Here is a 22,500-nt window from a genome sequence, read left to right on the forward strand (position 1 = left end):
TTATAGTCTGTGTGACGTTAGAGCCGTTTTCTTTTAAACCTCCTCCTCCTCCTCTCTCTCTCTCTCTCTCTCTCTCTCTCTCTCTCTCTCTCTCTCTCTCTCTCTCTCTCTCTCTCTCTCATAATAGAGTAGGTTATATTATCGCTTAATATGATTATTAGTTTCTATAATTTCAGAGTAAAATGTAACACACACACACACACTCTCTCTCTCTCTCTCTCTCTCTCTCTCTCTCTCTCTCTCTCTCTCTCTCTCTCTCTCTCTCTCTCTCTCCTCTCTCTCTCTCTCTCTCGCGAATAATAGAGTAGGTTATATTATCTCTTAATCTGATTATTAGTTTCTGTAATTTCAGAGAATATATAACTCTCTCTCTCTCTCTCTCTCTCTCTCTCTCTCTCTCTCTCTCTCTCTCTCTCTCTCTCTCTCTCTCTCCAGTTTTAATCCTAATATTATATTCATAGCGTCTTCCAATAATTCCTGATTACTCTCAATTTATTCATCCTATTTTTCATCCCATTTTTACTTACGCCAACGAAATTGGAAGGATGTTAAGTTTTCGCCCCTGTTTGCGTGTTTGTTAGTTTGTGTGTGTGTGTTTTTTTTTGGGGGGGAAAAGCTTCCTGACCACAATTTTAATCGTAGAGTAATGAATCTTGCAGGGATTAACTGTTATGTAAAAAGCTGGAAATTATTATATTTTGAAAGGGCAAGGTCAAAGGTCAAGGTCACAGTTAAACAAAAGGTCGAGAAATAAGCTGCCGCGGCGGAGGTCTGCGCTCTACTGAGTGCCCCTCTAGTTCCCACTGAATAATAATAATAATAATAATAATAACTAGTGGTGCACTCAGTAAAGTGCAGACCTCCGCCGCGGCAGCTTATTTCTCGAGCATTTGCACGACCTTAACCTTGACCTTTGACCTTAACATGTATTAATTGGCGTGGATTTTCATACACTCAAATATGAACCAAGTTTGAAGTCTCTGTGACAACGAAGTCCAAACTTATGGCTGATAACGTGAATTGGACATTTTGCTTGACTTTGACCTTGACCTTTGACCTTAACATATATTAATTGGCGTGGATTTTCATACACTCAAATATGAGCCAAGTTTGAAGTCTCTCTGACAACGATGTCCAAACTTACAGCTGATTAGGTGAATTGAACATTTTGCTTAACCTTGACCTTGACCTTTGACATTGACCTTCCAAAATATAATCATTTCCAGATTTTTACATAACAGTTAATCCCTATAAGTTTCATTATTCTGCGATTAAAATTGTGGGTAGGAAGATGTTCACAAATAAACATACAAAACACACAAACAAACACAAATTACCAACACACAAACAGGGGGCCAAAATATAACCTCCTTCCAACTTCGTTGGCGGAGGTAATTATATTGGGGACGAACACATCATTAGCGAAGATAATAGAATATAACCATTTTTTTGTACCACATCTAAAAATATGCAATTGCAACGCACGTGTCTTATACCTTCTGGTTTTCTGAATCGGTCCCTATTCCCAATTGGTGTTTGACATCTGACTTTTACGTCTGACTATGATTTCGTCTTTTTTTATTCCTTCATTGTTTCCTTACTTTTGACCTTCTTGAGGTAGTAGGTTGGCCAGGGCACCAACCACCCGTTGAGATACTACCACTAGAGAGTTATTGGGTCTTTTGACTGGCCAGACAGTACTACATTAGATACCTCTCTCTCTAGTTACGTTTCATTTTCCCTTTGCCTACACATACACCGAATAGTATGGCCTACTCTTTACTGATTCTCCTCTGCCTCATACATCTGACAACACAGATTACCGAACAATTCTTCTTCATTCAAGGGGTTAACTACTGCACTGTAATAATTCAGTGGCCACTTTCCTCTTAGTAAGGGGAGAAGAGACCCTTTAGCTATGGTAAGCACTCCAAAATCAAACCATTGTTCTCTAGTCTTGGGTAGTACCATAGCCTCTGTACCATGGTCTTCCACTGCCTTGGATCAGAGTTCTCTTGCTTGAGGGTACACTAGGGCACACTATTCTATCTTATTTCTCTTCCTCTTGTTTTTTTAAAGTTTTTATAATTTATATATGAAATATTTATTTTAATGTTATTACTCCTCTTAAAATATTTTATTTTTCCTTGTTTCCTTTCTTCACTAGGCTATTTTCTCTGTTGGAGCCCCTGGGCTTATAGCATCCTGCTTTTTCAACCAGGGTTGTAGCTTAGCAAGTAATAATGATAATAATAATAATAATATCAAATTCCAATGTCAAATATTCTATTTTCCTTTATTTCCTTTCCTCACTAGGCTATTTTCTCTGTTGGAGCCCCTGGGCTTATAGCATCCTGCTTTTTCAACCAGGGTTATAGCTTAGCAAGTAATAATAATAATAATAATAATAATAATAATAATAATAATACCAAATTCCAACGCACGTGTCCCCTACCTTGTGGCTTTCTGAATACGTCCATATTCCCAACTTGGTGTTTGGCAGTCCATTTGAGAGATAACTTTTACTTCTGACTATGATTTCATCTCTTTTTCATATCTTCATTGTGTCCTTACCTTTGACCTTCTACGTATCCGTATTGAAGAATGATTCTTTTATCAACTCTATCTATTTTTCTTTCTCGTATTTCCACTTACTCGTTTCTTTCTTGTTTCCTCTGTTATGTGAATAATTAGTAATTCAATTAACCTTCTGATGTAAGGCAGCTAAAACATTATATCATGGTGTAAATTGGTCCCCATGAACATATTATTATTGTTATTATTATTATTATTATTATTATTGTTGTTGTTATTTTTATTATTATTATTATTGTTGTTGTTGTTGTTGTTGTTGTTGTTGTTGTTGTTATTATTATTATTATTATTGTTGTTGCTATTGTTGTTATTATTATTATTATTATTATTGTTGTTGTTGTTGTTGTTATTATTTATTATTATTATTATTATCAGCATCTAAGCTACAACCCTAGTTGGTAAAGCAGGATGCTATAAGCCCAAGGGCTCCAACAGGGAAAGTAGCCTAGTAAGGTAATGGTAGAAGAGAACACTTTTTAGAAGATTGACTCTCCTAAATCAAACCATTGTATTTTTTAGTTTTGGGCAGTGCTATACATAGGCATTTGTACCATGGTCTTCCACTGTCTTGGGTTAGAGTATTTTGCTTGAAGGTAGGCTACACTCAGGCATTTTATTCTATCTGTTTCCTGGTTTCCTCTCCTTACTGGGCTATTTTCCCTGGGAGCTCTTTGGCTTATAGCATCCTGATTTTCCTACTAGGGTTGTAGCTTTACTAATATTAATAATGAAAATGATAGTAAGCAGCTCTTTTACGATTAAGAAACTCCAAAAATCAAACTATTGTTCTCCAGTCTTGGGTAGTGCCATAACCTCTGTACTATAGTCTTCCACTGTCTTAGGTTAGAGTCCTCTTGCTTGAGGGTATACCCAGGAAACACTACTTTGTCTGTTTACTTATTTCATTTCCTCACTGAACTATTTTCTATGATGGAGCCCTTGTGTATAGCATCCTGCTTTTCCAACTAGTGTTGTAGCTTAGCTACTATTACTACATAGAAGAGACTCTTTAGCTATGGTAAGCCGCTCTTTTAGGAGAAGGATACTCCAAAATTAAACCATTGTTTTTTAGTTATGTACCATGGTCTCCCACTGTCTTGGATTTGAGTTCCCTTGCTTTAGGGTACTCTCCGGCACACTATTCTATCTAATTTCTCTTTCTCTTGTTTTGTTTTAAAGTTTTTATGGTTTATATTGAAATATTTATTAAGATGTTGCTGCTCTTAAAATATTTCCTTTTTCCTTGTTTCCATTCGTCACTGATTTATTTCCCTATTGGGGCCCCTGGCCTTATAGCATCCGGCTTTTCCAACTAGGGTTGTAGCTTAACAAGTAATAATAATAATAATAATAATAATAATAATAATAATAATAATAATATATCTTCATAGTGTTGGCATGGAGTCCTAGCAATTCATTGACTATCCAGAGTACTTTCACATAGTTTGTTGTGCTCCAGTGAAGGTGAGGGTCACTGGGTGACATATGCACCGGTTAAAACTGGATCTAAAATGTCCCTAACTTAGCTAGAAAGTAGACTGACTTCATTCCTTTCGACTGGATCAAATATAGCGACTATAGAAGCTCGGGCAGTGCTCCACTTAAAGGGTATTTGGAGTAGGTATATTGCAAAGTTGTGGGAGTTACATGGCAGATTCTAGAAGGCTGAAGAAATCATATATATTCTTTAGAAAAAGTGCAAATATGATTAGTATTTATAGGGGTTATATGACACATGCTGGAAGGCTAAAGAAATCCTATAAATTCTTCAGAAAAGGTTGTAAATATAATTCTTGTTAATAGGAGTTAAACGACAGATGTTGGAAGACTGAAGAAATCCTATAAATTCTTAAGAAAAGGTTGTAAATATAATTCCTATTTATGGGGGTTATATGAAAGATGTTGGAAAACTGAAGAAATCCTATAAATTCTTAAGAAAAGGTTGTAAATATTATTCAAATTTATGGGGGTTATATGAAAGATGTTGGAAAGCTGAAGAAATCATATAACCTCTTAAGAAAAGGTTGTAAATATAATTCATATTACTAGGAGTTATACAACAGATGTTGGAGGGCTGAAGAAATTGTACAAATTCTTCAGAAAAGTTGCGAATATAATTCAAAGTTATGGTAGTTATACAACAGATGTTTGAAGTCTGAAGAAATCCTATAACCTCTTAAGAAGAAGTTGTTATTCCCCGCCAGTTGAAGAGAAATGGCTACGAAAGGATATAGGCATAACTAAGATCATAGAAGTGAACCATAATCAGAGAGGTCATGAAAAATAATTGATGAACATCTAAGAACCTATTGTAAGAGGTTCAACTCTTCTAATGAGGCATCCTGCACTGTAAATACAAGGCAAACTAAGCCCAGTGGGGTAAGGAAATAGGGAAACAGATGAAATAGCATGCCTGAGTGTACCCTCTAGCAAGAGAACTCTAACCCAAGACAGTGGAAGACTATGGTATTGAGGCAGGGTGGCCTGGATAATTGCACAGTAAACACGAGGAGTAAAGATTGTACAAGTGGTCTATGTTTGGAGAGGTCATGGAAAAGCAGGATACTATAAGCTGAAGGGCTCCAACAGAGAAAATAATCTCAGTGGGGTAAGGAAATAAGGTTGCAGGTGGAATATTGTGCCTGGGCGTACTCTCTAGCAAGAGAACTCTAACCCAAGATAGTGGAATAATATGGTAATGAGGCATTTCTCAGTGGGGAAAGGTAATAAGGAAACAGATGGAATAATATGCCTGAGTGTACCTTCTAGCAAGAGAACTTTAACCCAAGGCAGTGGAATACCATAGTATTGAGGCATTTCTCAGTATGGTAAGAAATAAGGAAACAGATGGAATAGTATGCCTGATTGTACCCTCTAGCAAGAGAACTCTAACCCAAGACAGTGGAATACCATAGTATTGAGGCATTTCTCAGTATGGTAAGAAATAAGGAAACAGATGGAATAGTATGCCTGAGTGTACCCTCTAGCAAGAGAACTCTAACCCAAGACAGTGGAATACCATAATATTGAGGTATTTCTCAGTGGAGAAAGGGAATAAGGAAACAGATGGAATAGTATGCCTGAGTGTACCCTCTAGCAAGAGAACTCTAACCCAAAACAGTGGAATACCATAATATTGAGGTATTTCTCAGTGGGGAGAGCAAATAAGGAAACAGATGGAATACTATGCCTGATTGTACCCTCTAGCAAGAGAACTCTAACCCAAGACAGTGGAATACCATAATATTGAGGTATTTCTCAGTGGAGAAAGGGAATAAGGAAACAGATGGAATAGTATGCCTGATTGTACTCTCTAGCAAGAGAACTCTAACCCAAGACAGTGGAATACCATAATATTGAGGTATTTCTCAGTGGAGAAAGGGAATAAGGAAACAGATGGAATAGTATGCCTGATTGTACCCTCTAGCAAGAGAACTCTAACCCAAGACAGTGGAATACCATAATATTGAGGCATTTCTCAGTGGGGGAAGCAAATAAGGAAACATATGGAATAGTATGCCTGAGTGTACCCTCTAGCAAGAGAACTCTAACCCAAGACAGTGGAATACCAAAATATTGAGGCATTTCTCAGTGGAGAAAAGGAATAAGGAAACAGATGGAATACTATGCCTGATTGTACCCTCTAGCAAGAGAACTCTAACCCAAGACAGTGGAATACCATAATATTGAGGTATTTCTCAGTGGAGAAAGGGAATAAGGAAACAGATGGAATAGTATGCCTGATTGTACCCTCTAGCAAGAGAACTCTAACCCAAGACAGTGGAATACCATAATATTGAGGCATTTCTCAGTGGGGAAAGCAAATAAGGAAACATATGGAATACTATGCCTGAGTGTACCCTCTAGCAAGAGAACTCTAACCCAAGACAGTGGAATACCATAATATTGAGGCATTTCTCAGTGGAGAAAGGGAATAAGGAAACAGATGGAATAGTATGCCTGAGTGTACCCTCTAGCAAGAGAACTCTAACCCAAGACAGTGGAATACCATAATATTGAGGTATTTCTCAGTGGAGAAAGGGAATAAGGAAACAGATGGAATAGTATGCCTGATTGTACCCTCTAGCAAGAGAACTCTAACCCAAGACAGTGGAATACCATAATATTGAGGTATTTCTCAGTGGAGAAAAGGAATAAGGAAACAGATGGAATAGTATGCCTGATTGTACCCTCTAGCAAGAGAACTCTAACCCAAGACAGTGGAATACCATAATATTGAGGTATTTCTCAGTGGAGAAAGGGAATAAGGAAACAGATGGAATAGTATGCCTGAGTGTACCCTCTAGCAAGAGAACTCTAACCCAAGACAGTGGAATACCATAATATTGAGGTATTTCTCAGTGGAGAAAGGGAATAAGGAAACAGATGGAATAGTATGCCTGAGTGTACTCTCTAGCAAGAGAACTCTAACCCAAGACAGTGGAATACCATAATATTGAGGTATTTCTCAGTGGAGAAAAGGAATAAGGAAACAGATGGAATAGTATGCCTGATTGTACCCTCTAGCAAGAGAACTCTAACCCAAGACAGTGGAATACCATAATATTGAGGTATTTCTCAGTGGAGAAAAGGAATAAGGAAACAGATGGAATACTATGCCTGATTGTACCCTCTAGCAAGAGAACTCTAACCCAAGACAGTGGAATACCATAATATTGAGGCATTTCTCAGTGGGGAAAGCAAATAAGGAAACATATGGAATAGTATGCCTGAGTGTACCCTCTAGCAAGAGAACTCTAACCCAAAACAGTGGAATACCATAATATTGAGGTATTTCTCAGTGGAGAAAAGGAATAAGGAAACAGATGGAATAGTATGCCTGATTGTACCCTCTAGCAAGAGAACTCTAACCCAAGACAGTGGAATACCATAATATTGAGGTATTTCTCAGTGGAGAAAAGGAATAAGGAAACAGATGGAATAGTATGCCTGATTGTACCCTCTAGCAAGAGAACTCTAACCCAAGACAGTGGAATACCATAATATTGAGGTATTTCTCAGTGGAGAAAAGGAATAAGGAAACAGATGGAATACTATGCCTGATTGTACCCTCTAGCAAGAGAACTCTAACCCAAGACAGTGGAATACCATAATATTGAGGCATTTCTCAGTGGGGAAAGCAAATAAGGAAACATATGGAATAGTATGCCTGAGTGTACCCTCTAGCAAGAGAGCTCTAACCCAAAACAGTGGAATACCATAATATTGAGGTATTTCTCAGTGGAGAAAAGGAATAAGGAAACAGATGGAATAGTATGCCTGATTGTACCCTCTAGCAAGAGAACTCTAACCCAAGACAGTGGAATACCATAATATTGAGGTATTTCTCAGTGGAGAAAAGGAATAAGGAAACAGATGGAATACTATGCCTGATTGTACCCTCTAGCAAGAGAACTCTAACCCAAGACAGTGGAATACCATAATATTGAGGCATTTCTCAGTGGGGAAAGCAAATAAGGAAACATATGGAATAGTATGCCTGAGTGTACCCTCTAGCAAGAGAACTCTAACCCAAAACAGTGGAATACCATAATATTGAGGTATTTCTCAGTGGAGAAAAGGAATAAGGAAACAGATGGAATAGTATGCCTGAGTGTACCCTCTAGCAAGAGAACTCTAACCCAAGACAGTGGAATACCATAATATTGAGGTATTTCTCAGTGGAGAAAGGGAATAAGGAAACAGATGGAATAGTATGCCTGAGTGTACCCTCTAGCAAGAGAACTCTAACCCAAGACAGTGGAATACCATAATATTGAGGCATTTCTCAGTGGGGAAAGCAAATAAGGAAACAGATGGAATAGTATGCCTGATTGTACTCTCTAGCAAGAGAACTCTAACCCAAGACAGTGGAATACCATAATATTGAGGTATTTCTCAGTGGAGAAAGGGAATAAGGAAACAGATGGAATAGTATGCCTGAGTGTACCCTCTAGCAAGAGAACTCTAACCCAAGACAGTGGAATACCATAATATTGAGGCATTTCTCAGTGGGGAAAGCAAATAAGGAAACATATGGAATAGTATGCCTGATTGTACTCTCTAGCAAGAGAACTCTAACCCAAGACAGTGGAATACCATAATATTGAGGTATTTCTCAGTGGAGAAAGGGAATAAGGAAACAGATGGAATAGTATGCCTGAGTGTACCCTCTAGCAAGAGAACTCTAACCCAAGACAGTGGAATACCATAATATTGAGGTATTTCTCAGTGGAGAAAGGGAATAAGGAAACAGATGGAATAGTATGCCTGAGTGTACCCTCTAGCAAGAGAACTCTAACCCAAGACAGTGGAATACCATAATATTGAGGTATTTCTCAGTGGAGAAAGGGAATAAGGAAACAGATGGAATAGTATGCCTGAGTGTACCCTCTAGCAAGAGAACTCTAACCCAAGACAGTGGAATACCATAATATTGAGGTATTTCTCAGTGGAGAAAGGGAATAAGGAAACAGATGGAATAGTATGCCTGAGTGTACCCTCTAGCAAGAGAACTCTAACCCAAGACAGTGGAATACCATAATATTGAGGCATTTCTCAGTGGGGAAAGCAAATAAGGAAACAGATGGAATAGTATGCCTGATTGTACTCTCTAGCAAGAGAACTCTAACCCAAGACAGTGGAATACCATAATATTGAGGTATTTCTCAGTGGAGAAAGGGAATAAGGAAACATATGGAATAGTATGCCTGAGTGTACCCTCTAGCAAGAGAACTCTAACAGAAGACAGTGGAATACCATAATATTGAGGCATTTCTCAGTGGGGAAAGCAAATAAGGAAACATATGGAATAGTATGCCTGATTGTACTCTCTAGCAAGAGAACTCTAACCCAAGACAGTGGAATACCATAATATTGAGGCATTTCTCAGTGGGGAAAGCAAATAAGGAAACAGATGGAATAGTATGCCTGAGTGTATCCTCTAGCAAGAGAACTCTAACCCAAGACAGTGGAATACCATAATATTGAGGTATTTCTCAGTGGAGAAAGGGAATAAGGAAACAGATGGAATAGTATGCCTGAGTGTACCCTCTAGCAAGAGAACTCTAACCCAAGACAGTGGAATACCATAATATTGAGGTATTTCTCAGTGGAGAAAGGGAATAAGGAAACAGATGGAATAGTATGCCTGAGTGTACCCTCTAGCAAGAGAACTCTAACCCAAGACAGTGGAATACCATAATATTGAGGTATTTCTCAGTGGAGAAAGGGAATAAGGAAACAGATGGAATAGTATGCCTGAGTGTACCCTCTAGCAAGAGAACTCTAACCCAAGACAGTGGAATACCATAATATTGAGGTATTTCTCAGTGGAGAAAGGGAATAAGGAAACAGATGGAATAGTATGCCTGAGTGTACCCTCTAGCAAGAGACCTCTAACCCAAGACAGTGGAATACCATAATATTGAGGCATTTCTCAGTGGGGAAAGCAAATAAGGAAACATATGGAATAGTATGCCTGAGTGTACCCTCTAGCAAGAGAACTCTAACCCAAGACAGTGGAATACCATAATATTGAGGTATTTCTCAGTGGAGAAAGGGAATAAGGAAACAGATGGAATAGTATGCCTGAGTGTACCCTCTAGCAAGAGAACTCTAACCCAAGACAGTGGAATACCATAATATTGAGGTATTTCTCAGTGGAGAAAGGGAATAAGGAAACAGATGGAATAGTATGCCTGAGTGTACCCTCTAGCAAGAGAACTCTAACCCAAGACAGTGGAATACCATAATATTGAGGTATTTCTCAGTGGAGAAAAGGAATAAGGAAACAGATGGAATAGTATGCCTGATTGTACCCTCTAGCAAGAGAACTCTAACCCAAGACAGTGGAATACCATAATATTGAGGTATTTCTCAGTGGAGAAAAGGAATAAGGAAACAGATGGAATACTATGCCTGATTGTACCCTCTAGCAAGAGAACTCTAACCCAAGACAGTGGAATACCATAATATTGAGGCATTTCTCAGTGGGGAAAGCAAATAAGGAAACATATGGAATAGTATGCCTGAGTGTACCCTCTAGCAAGAGAACTCTAACCCAAAACAGTGGAATACCATAATATTGAGGTATTTCTCAGTGGAGAAAAGGAATAAGGAAACAGATGGAATAGTATGCCTGAGTGTACCCTCTAGCAAGAGAACTCTAACCCAAGACAGTGGAATACCATAATATTGAGGTATTTCTCAGTGGAGAAAAGGAATAAGGAAACAGATGGAATAGTATGCCTGATTGTACCCTCTAGCAAGAGAACTCTAACCCAAGACAGTGGAATACCATAATATTGAGGCATTTCTCAGTGGAGAAAGGGAATAAGGAAACAGATGGAATAGTATGCCTGAGTGTACCCTCTAGCAAGAGAACTCTAACCCAAAACAGTGGAATACCATAATATTGAGGTATTTCTCAGTGGAGAAAAGGAATAAGGAAACAGATGGAATAGTATGCCTGATTGTACCCTCTAGCAAGAGAACTCTAACCCAAGACAGTGGAATACCATAATATTGAGGTATTTCTCAGTGGAGAAAAGGAATAAGGAAACAGATGGAATAGTATGCCTGATTGTACCCTCTAGCAAGAGAACTCTAACCCAAAACAGTGGAATACCATAATATTGAGGCATTTCTCAGTGGGGAAAGCAAATAAGGAAACATATGGAATAGTATGCCTGATTGTACCCTCTAGCAAGAGAACTCTAACCCAAGACAGTGGAATACCATAATATTGAGGTATTTCTCAGTATGGTAAGAAATAAGGAAACAGATGGAATAGTATGCCTGATTGTACCCTCTAGCAAGAGAACTCTAACCCAAGACAGTGGAATACCATAGTATTGAGGCATTTCTCAGTATGGTAAGAAATAAGGAAACAGATGGAATAGTATGCCTGATTGTACCCTCTAGCAAGAGAACTCTAACCCAAGACAGTGGAATACCATAGTATTGAGGCATTTCTCAGTATGGTAAGAAATAAGGAAACAGATGGAATAGTATGCCTGATTGTACCCTCTAGCAAGAGAACTCTAACCCAAGACAGTGGAATACCATAATATTGAGGTATTTCTCAGTGGAGAAAAGGAATAAGGAAACAGATGGAATAGTATGCCTGATTGTACCCTCTAGCAAGAGAACTCTAACCCAAAACAGTGGAATACCATAATATTGAGGCATTTCTCAGTGGGGAAAGGGAATAAGGAAACAGATGGAATACTATGCCTGATTGTACCCTCTAGCAAGAGAACTCTAACCCAAGACAGTGGAATACCATAATATTGAGGCATTTCTCAGTGGGGAAAGCAAATAAGGAAACATATGGAATAGTATGCCTGAGTGTACCCTCTAGCAAGAGGACTATAACCCAAGACAGTGGAATACCATGGTATTGAGGCAGGGTGCCCTGGATAATTGCACAGTAAACACGTAGAGTAAAGATTGTACTAGTAAATCATATTGGCAGAGGTCATGGCATCTTATTTGAGCATCTAAAACACTTTTGAATGACGAGGAAGGGAGTGAAAAACATGTCAGTTTTTTCCAGTGAAACACGACAGTTTTTTTTTCCAGAGACACATGTCAGTTTTTTTCCAGTGTACTTGCAAGGAGTCAAATTTAAACCCTGGGATTTTGAAAGCAAACTTTATAGAGATGAGGATCTTGCATAGATTCTTAAGTTATGTATATCTTACAGCCCTCAGACAGTTGGTGAGCCATAATTATTATTATCATTACTTGCTAAGCTACAGCCCTAGTTGGAAAAGTAGGATGCTATAAGTCCAGGGCCCCCAAAAGGGAAAATAGCCCAGTTAGGAAAGGAAACAAGGAAAAATAGAATATTTTAAGAACAGTAACGACATTAAGATAAATATTTTCTCTATAAACTATAAAACTTTTAAAAAATAAGAGGAAGAGAAATTAGATAGAATAGTGTGCCCGAGTGTACGTTCAGGCAAGAGAAATCTACCCCAAGATAGCGGAAGACCATGGTACAGAGGCTATGGCACTTTCCAAGACTAGAGAACAATGGTTTGATTTTGGAGTGTCTTTCTAGAATAGCTGCTTACCATAGCTAAAGAGTCCCTTCTACCCTTACCAAAAGGAAAGTGGCCATTGAACAATTACAGTGCAGTAGTTAACCCCTTGGGTGAAGAAGAATTGTTTGGTAATTCCAGTGTTGTCAGGTATATGAGAACAGAGGAGAATATGTAAAGAATAGGCCAGCCTATTCGGTATACGTGTAGGTAAAGGGAAAGTGAAATGTAACCAGAGAGAAGGATCCAATATAGTACTGTTTGACCAGTAAAAGGACCCCATAACTCTCTAGCGGTAGTATCTCAACGGGTGGCTTTCCTCACTTGGCTATTTTTCCTGTTGGAGCTCTTGGGCTTACAGCATTCTGATTTTCCAACTAGGGTTGTAGCTTAGCTAGGAAAAATAGTTATTATCATTAGTTTGAGCCATGAAAGATGAAAGGAAGAAAGAGAATAGAAGTCTTTTTGGAGCGTGTATCCACCCCTCTTCAGGCTCAGCATCCTAACTATGAGATATTGCTTGTGGGCTGTGGTGGCCGATGTGATAACGTCCCTGACTAGTGAACACCAGACTCAGGATCTAGTCCCGCTCAAACTTGATAGTTTCTGTGGTCACTTCAACCTCATCATCCTTGTGAGCTAAGGATGGGCGGTTTAGGGAACCCCATAGGTCTGTCTGCTTAGTGATCAGCAGCCATTGCCTGGCTCTCCTTGGCCCTAGCTTGGGCGTTGATCATATGTATATATGGTTAATCTTTATGGCATTGCCATGCTCGAAGGGCAATGTCACTGTCCCTTGCCTCTGCCATTCATGAGCGACCTTTAAAACCTTTAAACATCTGTATGCACATGATAGTAGTCATAACACTTAGCTGGAACTTACAATACGAACGGAGGGCATCTTTAAAGCCTCGCAACAGATATTGACTTCCATGTTCTCTTTAAGCTCCCACTTACAAAGAAATAGAATTAGGGCTGAGTCACACTATCGGTCCGGTCCCGGTCCGGTCCCGGTCCTCTCTCGCTCCTGTCCCGGTCCGCTCTCGCTCCGGTCCCGGCCCGCTCTCGCTCCGGTCCCGGTCTGCTCTTGCTCCAGTCTCGCTCCGGTCTTGATAGAAAAATCAATATGTACAACGAAAGCTAATGTCCACCACGTAAATACATTTCCTAGTATCACTGAACAATATTCCTATACAATTATGCTTTCTTCCTTATATTTATAATTTTGCCAAGACACTGATCGGACCGAGATCGAACCGAGACTGGAGCGTGACTAGACCGATTAAAGATTTTAAAGGGTTTAAAGGACTCACAGACATAATTACAGGGTACATAGTGGTGAAACAACAACTCATGTTAACGTTATCATCCATTGTAAAGTTTTTAATATTTGAACAATTATTTCCTATACATAAACCTACTAATCCTATGTATAACAGGCTATAAAATCGATTTAATCTAAGCACTTTATAAAGTATGATAATTGTTAAATGAGGATATGTGTTTAAAGAAAAACAGAAAATAAAGACAGTAGGAATAATAATAATCGATGATAATCTATGGAATTGGAAGACATATGAAAGATACACCTTGGGCCCACTAAGGGTTGATGTGGCAATGTCCCTGACTGGTGATTGCCAGACTGGGGTCCGAATCCCGCTCAGACTCGTTAGTTCCTTTGGATGCTGCAACCTCGCTATCCTTGTGAACTAAGGATGCGGGGTTTGGGGTAGCCTACAGTTCTACCTGCTGAGTCATCAGCAGCCATTGCCTGGCCATCCCTGGTTCCAGCTTGGGTGGAGAGGGGGCCTTGGGCGCTGATCATATTTAATATATGGTCTTTCTCTGGGGCATTGTCCTGCTATCATTGATAGGGCAATGTCACTGTCCCTTGCCTCTGCCATTCATGACCAGCCTTTAAACCTTTTATGTTCCCCTCTGAGACAACTTTGTCTGATTTTATTGATATTTATTTGTATTTTTCATACACCATTCACTTCCAACCAATATTTTGAGTGACATCATCAACTGTGCTGAGAGATTAATTAATGTCTGTAATCAATCACTACAGAGATTTTGTAACTTTTTCATAGAATGATTATTTGAATCACCTGAAATGGAAGATTGTTTCTGTGTGGTAAGGGAAAAACAGTGATTAAAATTGTGTTTGTGATGGTATTTGCAAAAGATGATTGTTTGGTAAACTAGAAATTTGTGCTATTGAGCTTAACAATTCTTCACTCAAGGGATTAACTTCTGCACTGTAATTGTTCAGTGGCTACTTTCCTCTTGTTAATGGTAGAGGAAACTCCTAGCTATGGGAAACAGCTCTTCTAGGAGAAGGACACTCCAAAATCAAACCATTGTTTTCTAGTCTTGGGTAGTGCTATATAGGTAGTAAGTTAGCCAGGGCACAAGCCGCCCGTTGTGATACCACCGCTAGTGAGAGTTATGGGGTCATTTGACTGGGTAGACAGTACTACATTGGATCCTTCTCTCTGGTTACAGTTCACTTTCCCTTTGCCTACACATACACTGAATAGTCTGGCATATTCTTTGCAGATTCTCCTCTCATGCACCTGACAACACTGAGATTACCAAACAATTATTCTTCACCCAAGGGGTTGAATACTGCACTGTAGTTCTTTAGTGACTACTTTCCACTTGGTAAGGGTAGAAGAAACTCATAGCTATGAGAAACATCTCTTCTAGAAGGACACTCGAAAATCAAACCATTGCTCTTGATTAATGCCATATCCTCTGTACCATGGTCTTCCACTGTCTTGGGGTAGACCTCTCTTGCTTGAGGGTACACTCAGAAGCACAATTTTACCTGTTTTGATTATCCTCTCATCACTGGGCTCTTTTTTTTTCCTGTTGGAGCTAGGAGGCTTATAGCATCCTTACTTCCTACTAGGGTTGTAATTTACCTAGTTATATTGATAAAATATTAAAAATTAGTGAAGCTGCTTTAGAATGTACAAACTATTGTAATAAATCCAGGTTTTATTTTAGGAAATATCAAATATATACATCTTGAAGTTTTTGGTATTTTTGTAACATTTTTTTTTGCACTAAACTATCGTGCAAGAAGAAATAATAAAATAGAAATATAATATAATAGATAAAAAGGGATCAGGTATGTCCAGTCTTTATGACGCAAATGCATACGTCCATTCTTTATGACGCAAACGCGTATGCCCCTTCTTTATTATGAAAACACGTATGTCCATCTTGTCCAGCTTTTATGACGAAAACACGCATGTTTATCGGCTTCTGCTCCTTTGTTGATACTGCCTTCTAGAGTTGATCAATAACTGCTAGGATCCAATCTAGGTAGTATTGGGTACTAGTATATATCCCTGGAGAGTTTGGCCTGGCACACTTTATCCCCCAAGACACAATGCCAATCAGTGTGTGTTTACCTGTTGGTGGAAGATGCAGTTACTAGTGAAAAATACTGATACCAAGACTTGTGAAAATACAGCCATATAGTGGGGATTGATACAAGAATTTATTAAGAATATACAGGCATACTTAGGTTTTTTTTAGAATTAGATTCCTACTTATACCAAATGTAAGCATCATACAAGTATACAGGGGTACTGCAAGAAACGATTTATGTCGTATGCAAAATTGGTTGTTAGTGGATGGTGTTAAACTATACGATTACATCAAAATCTTTTGGAAGATTCACAAAGCGAGTATGATCTCAACTTCCCCTAATATAAAGATGCAATAATTAAAAGTGGATTTTGAACACATATTCACTTATAACTTCAGTGCGAAAAAAGTTACGTCACATTTATTTGTCTTACTGCAGTGCGAAACGAGTTACGTCACATTTATTTGTCTTACTGCAGTGCATAAAGAGCTACATCACATTTATTTGTCTTACTGCAGTGGGTAAAGAGCTACATCACATTTATTTGTCTTACTGCAGTGCATAAAGAGCTACATCACATTTATTTGTCTTACTGCAGTGCATAAAGAGCTACATCACATTTATTTGTCTTACTGCAGTGCATAAAGAGCTACATCACATTTATTTGTCTTACTGCAGTGGGTAAAGAGCTACATCACATTTATTTGTCTTACTGCAGTGCATAAAGAGCTACATCACATTTATTTGTCTTACTGCAGTGGGTAAAGAGCTACATCACATTTATTTGTCTTACTGCAGTGGGTAAAGAGCTACATCACATTTATTTGTCTTACTGCAGTGCATAAAGAGCTACATCACATTTATTTGTCTTACTGCAGTGGGTAAAGAGCTACATCACATTTATTTGTCTTACTGCAGTGCATAAATAGTTACATCACATTTATTTGTCTTGCTGCAGTGCGTAAAGAGTTACGTCACATTCATTTGTCTTACTGCAGTGCATAAAGAGTTACGTCACATTTATTTGTCTTACTGCAGTGCGTAAAGAGTTACATCACATTTATTTGTCTTACTGCAGTGCGTAAAGAGTTACGTCACATTCATTTGTCTTACTGCAGTGCATAAAGAGTTACGTCACATTTATTTGTCTTACTGCTGTGCATAAAGTTACGTCACATTTATTTGTCTTACTGCAGTGCGAACCGTGTTACGTCACATTTATTTGTCTTACTGCAGTGCATAAAGAGCTACATCACATTTATTTGTCTTACTGCAGTGGGTAAAGAGCTACATCACATTTATTTGTCTTACTGCAGTGCATAAAGAGTTACATCACATTTATTTGTCTTACTGCAGTGCATAAAGAGTTACGTCACATTTATTTGTCTTACTGCTGTGCATAAAGTTACGTCACATTTATTTGTCTTACTGCAGTGCGAACCGTGTTACGTCACATTTATTTGTCTTACTGCAGTGCATAAAGAGCTACATCACATTTATTTGTCTTACTGCAGTGGGTAAAGAGCTACATCACATCTATTTGTCTTACTGCAGTGCATAAAGAGTTACATCACATTTATTTGTCTTACTGCAGTGCGTAAAGAGTTACGTCACATTCATTTGTCTTACTGCAGTGCATAAAGAGTTACGTCACATTTATTTGTCTTACTACTGTGCATAAAGTTACGTCATATTTATTTGTCTTACTGCAGTACGTAAAGAGTTACATCACATTTATTTGTCTTACTGCAGTGCGTAAAGAGCTACATCACATTTATTTGTCTTACTGCAGTGCGTAAAGAGTTACGTCATATTTATTTGTCTTACTGCAGTGCGTAAAGAGCTACATCACATTCATTTGTCTTACTGCAGTGTGTAAAGAGCTACATCACATTTATTTGTCTTACTGCAGTGGGTAAAGAGCTACATCACATTTATTTGTCTTACTGCAGTGTGTAAAGAGTTACATCACATACTTTTGTCTTACTGCAGTGCGTAAAGAGTTACGTCACATTTATTTGTCTTACTACAGTGCGAAAAGAGTTACGTCACATTTATTTGTCTTACTGCAGTGCATAAAGAGTTACATCACATTTATTTGTCTTACTGCAGTGCGTAAAGAGCTACATCACATTTATTTGTCTTACTGCAGTGCGTAAAGAGTTACATCATATATATTCGTCTTACTGCAGTGCGTAAAGAGCTACCTCACATTTATTTGTCTTACTGCAGTGCATAAAGAGTTACATCACATTTATTTGTCTTACTGCAGTGCATAAAGAGCTACATCACATTTATTTGTCTTACTGCAGTGCGTAAAGAGTTACGTCACATTCATTTGTCTTACTGCAGTGCATAAAGAGTTACGTCACATTTATTTGTCTTACTGCTGTGCATAAAGTTACGTCATATTTATTTGTCTTACTGCAGTACGTAAAGAGTTACATCACATTTATTTGTCTTACTGCAGTGCGTAAAGAGCTACATCACATTTATTTGTCTTACTGCAGTGCGTAAAGAGTTACGTCACATTTATTTGTCTTACTGCAGTGCGTAAAGAGTTACATCACATATATTCGTCTTACTGCGGTGCGTAAAGAGTTACATCATATATATTTGTCTTACTGCAGTGTGTAAAGAATTACCTTACATTTATTTGTCTTACTGCGGTGCATAAAGAGTTACCTCACATTTCTGTATCTTTAATAATTTAGTTAAAGGTAGACCAAGTCACCATTGCTGAAAGGAAGTGATTAAATATCCTTAAGGTGACCAACTCTGTTATACAGTCATACTTACCATCAATTTCGCAGACCAAAGGTCCCCCTGAGTCTCCGTTGCAAGCATCGATTCGACCCTCAAGGTAACCAGCGCATATCATTCCAGGGCTGAAATCGTTCTTGTTAATATCTTTACACTTCTGTTCTTGCAATATTGGAATCTCTGCATCCAGTAGAAGATCAGATTTGGAGTTATCGTCGCTAGCTGTTGAGCAAAATGCGAGGTGTGAAAAGCTTAATCGATAGGATATAATATATTTACTTAATTCGGTTTCCTAACAGTAGATTATACTATTCGAATGATAAGTTTTGTCATTACTATGATGTTTTAATGGTCATTGAATTATCTCCATAGAGGAGTAACTTTCTTTTCATAACATTTTCAGTACCTTCCCAATCAAAATTTTGCTATGCCTGATGTATATCTTTATTTTGAGCTGTCTGTCACTAAAACTAAGGGGTATTCAGGAAAATTTTTGACCATACAATTTATGAACAGTATTTTCATTAATAAGTGAACATTTTAGAAAATCTAGTCAATTTGCATTTTAGAATAAAACAAGCCCATTACATCCAATAACTGAGTAAAGAGTAAATTTTAACTGTTAGTATGATCTCTTTGTTGTAGATGAAGTCCCATCTTCACTCCAAAGATTATGGATCTACTTTGCACAAAAATTCAGCTCATAAACTCAAGGTTTCCTCGTCTTTTGGTAGTTTTCTTCCTTCCACCGTTTTCCAGTAGGTGTTCGGTTGCCTGATGCGCCCTCTCCAATGCTTTCTATCAAAGGCATCCTCTTCCACGTCTGAGATGGTGTGGACATGTGGTGATGATGGATGGTAGGGAGGGAATGAGGAGGGCTTGGGGGGGAACCTTTCAGTAGGAGAAGATTGAGAGGAAGACAGAGAATTAGATGGCCATATAAGGTGAAGGATTATATGAAGAGAATAAGTTTGGTGGAAGACGATGCCTTTGATAGAAGACGTTGGTGGTGCCTGTACCAGGCAACTGACCCCTGGTTAAGAAGAAAATAAGTCTACCGGCTGCGTCATTAGCAGCCACCACCTGGCCCCTAGCTTGGGTGGAGAGTGGGCTCGGACACTAATCATATGTACATATAATCAGCTTCTATGGCACTGTCCTGCTAGGACATTGCAACTGCCCTATACCCTTAAATCTTTAAACAGACAATTTCATAAACAACCTAGGACACGACTTACGATCCGTAAAACCCCATCCGGAGACACGACACGTATGCTTATCTGTGTAGGTGAATGACTCGGATGGAAGGCAGACTGGGACGACGAATCGGGACATCTGGAATCCTTCTCCACTCTTTGGTAATATTTTCACAACAGCCAAGTCGTCCGAAAAGCGCCCGTCTGGAACTCCAAGAATGTCATTGTTAGGGAAGGATTTAAAGACATTTTTCTTCTATTATAATGGGTTTTCGTTTTTAATTATTTATTACAAACTCCGGTTAAAGGTATAATTAATTTGTCTTACATATATTTGACTGATTTATAAGATTATTGCATTGTTATTATTATTATTACTAAGGTTTATAATGTTTATTCACTTCTATCAAAATATAAAAGACAATCCAATCAATATCAATGGATCTACGAAAAAGTAATGCCCCCTTGTATGTCCTTACACAGTCTTATGGTTAAATTCACTTACTTCTAGCACACTTTTCTCAGCTTATGTGTTAATTTCTGTATCTGTTTTTTATATCATTATTTGTTATTGATTACATTTATTAGTTTCTTTTGTTCTATGCCTTATGATTTTGGTAGATGCATTACCTTCTCTGGTTGCTTTTGCCCTTTTGCATTTTTTGCACCTCCTGTGCATTTCTTACTAATTCAATTTTTACACCTATATGCTTCAAATTAATTTCTTTCATTTATGTTTAGCTCCCACACTTTTTCCATAAGGGAGAAGTGGTTCAATAATCCCTTTATACTGTAAACACGCAGGTCTCTTAACTAATCTTGCTTTGCCGTTCGGCATTTTTCGCACCTCCTGTGCATCTCTTACCAATTAAATTTTTGCATCTCACATGCTTCATATTAATTTCTTTCACTTATGTTTAGCTTCCACACTTTGTTTCCATAAAGGAGAGGTGGCTCAATGTTCCCTTTATACTGTAAACATGCAGCTCTCTAACTAATCTTCTCCATACACCCTGTAGCCTTCCTAGCTTCACTCATATTGGCTTTTACTTCCATTTTTTTTCACCATCACCTTTTATATCACTTCCAAATTACTTACAATTATTTCCCATTATTTTCACTCTTTCAAACTTACTTCTACTCATATGAACAATTATGTTTTTCTTCACTATCACCAGTATATATAATATATATACCATTAGGTTGAGATAGTGCCATCAGCAGACATCATGTAATACGCTGTAGGCGTTACTCAAAGTTCTTTACAGCATTCCACTGGACCCTAGCTGTACTTGTATTGCTTCATGTCCTTCTAATTTACCTCTGTTCTTGTTTCCTTTCTTTAATGTTGGTATCCAACCTCTACTAACTTTTACCTCATAATGTAACCTTATGGTTTAACCCCAAGATACACATGGGCACTTAATGACCTAACAGGCCTACTGGGGTTTTACCCCAAAATGCATCAGGGCACTGAATGACCTAACAGTCTGAATGGAGTTTTACCCATAGATGTACTTGGGTGCTGAGTGGCCAAGCAGGCCAACTAGAGTTTTACCCCCAGATGCACTCAGGTGCCGAGTGGCCAAGCAGGCCGACAAGGGTTTTATCCCCAGATGCACTCGGGTGCGGAGTGGCCAAGCAGGCTGACTAGGGTTTTACCCCCAGATGCACTCGGGTGGTGAGTGGCCAAGCAGGCCGGCTAAGGTATTACCCCCAGATGCACTCGGGTGCTGAGTGGCCAAGCAGGCCGACTAAGGTTTTACCCCCAGATGCACTCGGGTGCTGAGTGGCCAAGCAGGCCGACCATGGTTTTACACACAGAAGCTCTCGGTTGCTGAGTGGCCAAGCAGGCCGACCAGGGTTTTACCCACAGAAGCTCTCGGTTGCTGAGTGGCCAAGCAGGCCAACTAGGGTTTTACCCATAGATGCACTTCGGTGCTGAGTGGCCAAGCAAGCCGACTAGGGTTTCACCCCCAGAAGCACTCAGGTGCCGAGTGGCCAAGCAGGACGACTAGGGTTTTACCCACAGATGCACTTGGGTGCTGAGTGGCCAAGCAGGCCGACTAGGGTTTTACCCACAGAAGCTCTCAGGTGCTGAGTGGCCAAGCGGGCCGGCTAAGGTATTACCCCCAGATGCACTCGGGTGCTGAGTGGCCAAGCAGGCCGACTAAGGTTTTACCCCCAAATGCACTCGGTGCTGAGTGGCCAAGCAGGCTGACCATGGTTTTACACACAGAAGCTCTCGGTTGCTGAGTGGCCAAGCAGGCCGACCAGGGTTTTACCCACAGAAGCTCTCGGTTGCTGAGTGGCCAAGCAGGCCAACTAGGGTTTTACCCATAGATGCACTTCGGTGCTGAGTGGCCAAGCAAGCTGACTAGGGTTTCACCCCCAGAAGCACTCAGGTGCCGAGTGGCCAAGCAGGTCGACTAGGGTTTTACCCACAGATGCACTTGGGTGCTGAGTTGCCAAGCAGGCCGACTAGGGTTTTACCCACAGAAGCTCTCGGGTG

General features: G+C 39.1%; 1 protein-coding gene across 1 annotated transcript in view; it reads right to left on the bottom strand.

Moving 5' to 3' along the window:
* Window positions 1-15,621: 15,621 nt before the first annotated feature.
* Window positions 15,622-22,500, bottom strand: part of LOC137629461 (prostasin-like) — a 37,598-nt gene continuing 30,719 nt past the window's right edge. Inside the window, exons 5-7 of the mRNA XM_068360773.1 lie at window positions 20,031-20,192; window positions 18,829-19,014; window positions 15,622-16,069 (exon numbers count right to left, since the gene is read on the bottom strand). Coding sequence (XP_068216874.1) covers window positions 15,945-16,069; window positions 18,829-19,014; window positions 20,031-20,192 — 473 coding nt within the window. The 3' untranslated portion in view covers window positions 15,622-15,944. The remainder of the gene's footprint in view (window positions 16,070-18,828; window positions 19,015-20,030; window positions 20,193-22,500) is intronic.

This window comes from Palaemon carinicauda, chromosome 2 (genome assembly GCF_036898095.1).
Source record: "Palaemon carinicauda isolate YSFRI2023 chromosome 2, ASM3689809v2, whole genome shotgun sequence".
NCBI classification, from domain to species: domain Eukaryota; kingdom Metazoa; phylum Arthropoda; class Malacostraca; order Decapoda; family Palaemonidae; genus Palaemon; species Palaemon carinicauda.